The 1,423-nt window shown below is 40.9% G+C and overlaps 1 protein-coding gene across 1 annotated transcript; it reads right to left on the bottom strand.

Moving 5' to 3' along the window:
* Nucleotides 1-1,053: 1,053 nt before the first annotated feature.
* LOC106743673 (histone-lysine N-methyltransferase SETMAR-like) lies at nt 1,054-1,419 on the bottom strand (the record flags this gene model as incomplete). Its single annotated transcript, XM_014617744.1, has 1 exon — nt 1,054-1,419. A coding segment is annotated over one exon (366 nt), but the record flags the coding sequence as incomplete, so codon positions are not given.
* Nucleotides 1,420-1,423: the final 4 nt, after the last annotated feature.

Here is a 1,423-nt window from a genome sequence, read left to right as displayed (position 1 = left end):
AATGTCTTTCATTCAGCTATTGGAACAAATAGCAAAAAATCAGTACGAAATTAAAACCTTGGATAGCGAGCAGGTGGAGATCTAACCAAAAACCTCGCAAATATACTCAATTATTGTGAAAGAACTCAAAGATAAAGACATGGAATTCCACACGTACATGTTGAAACAAGAAAGAAGTTTCCGAGTCGTACTAAAAAACATGCATCATTCTACGGATCTTAAATGCATTCAAGAGAGCTAGTCAAGAGAGAACTCATAGCTAAAAACATATGAAACATAAAAACAGAAAGACACTAAAAAGGGTCTTTTTTTGTTCTACGTTGAACTTAAACCTGATCCAAGCAACAAGCATATATATATATATATATATATATTAGGCGAAGTAAAAAGTTCTGAGCGTTTTTTCGCTTTATTACGACAATGAAATTAACATAGGATTATCCGATTTCGATCAAATATGCGCCGTTTTGTTCGATAATTTTTGTCCATTTTGAAGGCAATTTCATAATTCCGCGATTGAAGAAGTCCTTATCCCTATTGGTAAAAAACTTGACCAGCTCATTTTCACAAGCCTCTTTTGAGGCCAGTTTTGTACCATCAAGAAAATTTTGCAAATGCCTGAAAAGATGATAATCGTTTGGTGCCAAGTCTGGACTATACGGTGGGTGCAATAGAACCTCTCATCCAAGCTCTCGGAGCTTCTGGCGCGTCGTTAATGATGTGTGCGGTCTGGCGTTGTCTTGATGGAACACAACACTCTTTCTATTGGCCAATTCTGGCCGCTTCTGGTCGATCGCCTGCTTCAATCTGGTCAGTTGTTGACAATAGAGGTCTGAATTGAGTGTTTGGCCTGATGGGAGCAGCTCATAGTGGATGATTCCTTTCCAATCCCACCAAACATACAGCAAAACCTTCTTGGCCATTAATCCGGGCTTGGCGATCGTTTGGGCCGGTTCACCGCAATTGGACCACGATCTTTTTCGGCTGTTGTTCTCGTATGTGACCCATTTTTCATCAACAGTTACCATCCGCTTCAAAAATGGGTCGATTTCGTTACGTTTCAGCAAAGAATCGCAGGCATCNTTCGTTACGTTTCAGCAAAGAATCGCAGGCATCAATTCGGTCCAAAAGGTTCTTTTGCGTCAATTCGTGTGGCACCCATACATCGAGCTTCTTCTTGAAACCAGCCTTATGCAAATGGTTCCAAACGGTTTTCTGGCTAATCTTCAGTTCTTGGGCAATGGAATAAGTGCTCACATGCTGGTCCGACTCGACGATTTCCATGATTTTATCGACATTTTCGACGATTGGCCTACCAGAGCGTGCCTTATCTTCGACATCCATATTACCAGAACGGAATCGTTGGAACCACCTCTTTGCTGTTGCATTCGATACTGTATTGGGTCCATAAACAGCACAAATT

This window comes from Dinoponera quadriceps, unplaced genomic scaffold (assembly GCF_001313825.1).
Source record: "Dinoponera quadriceps isolate SergipeBrazil2010 unplaced genomic scaffold, ASM131382v1 scaffold1166, whole genome shotgun sequence".
Classification (NCBI taxonomy): Eukaryota; Metazoa; Arthropoda; class Insecta; order Hymenoptera; family Formicidae; genus Dinoponera; species Dinoponera quadriceps.
Note: the sequence above shows the minus strand (reverse complement) of the source record. Positions and strands in the feature narration are given on the sequence as shown.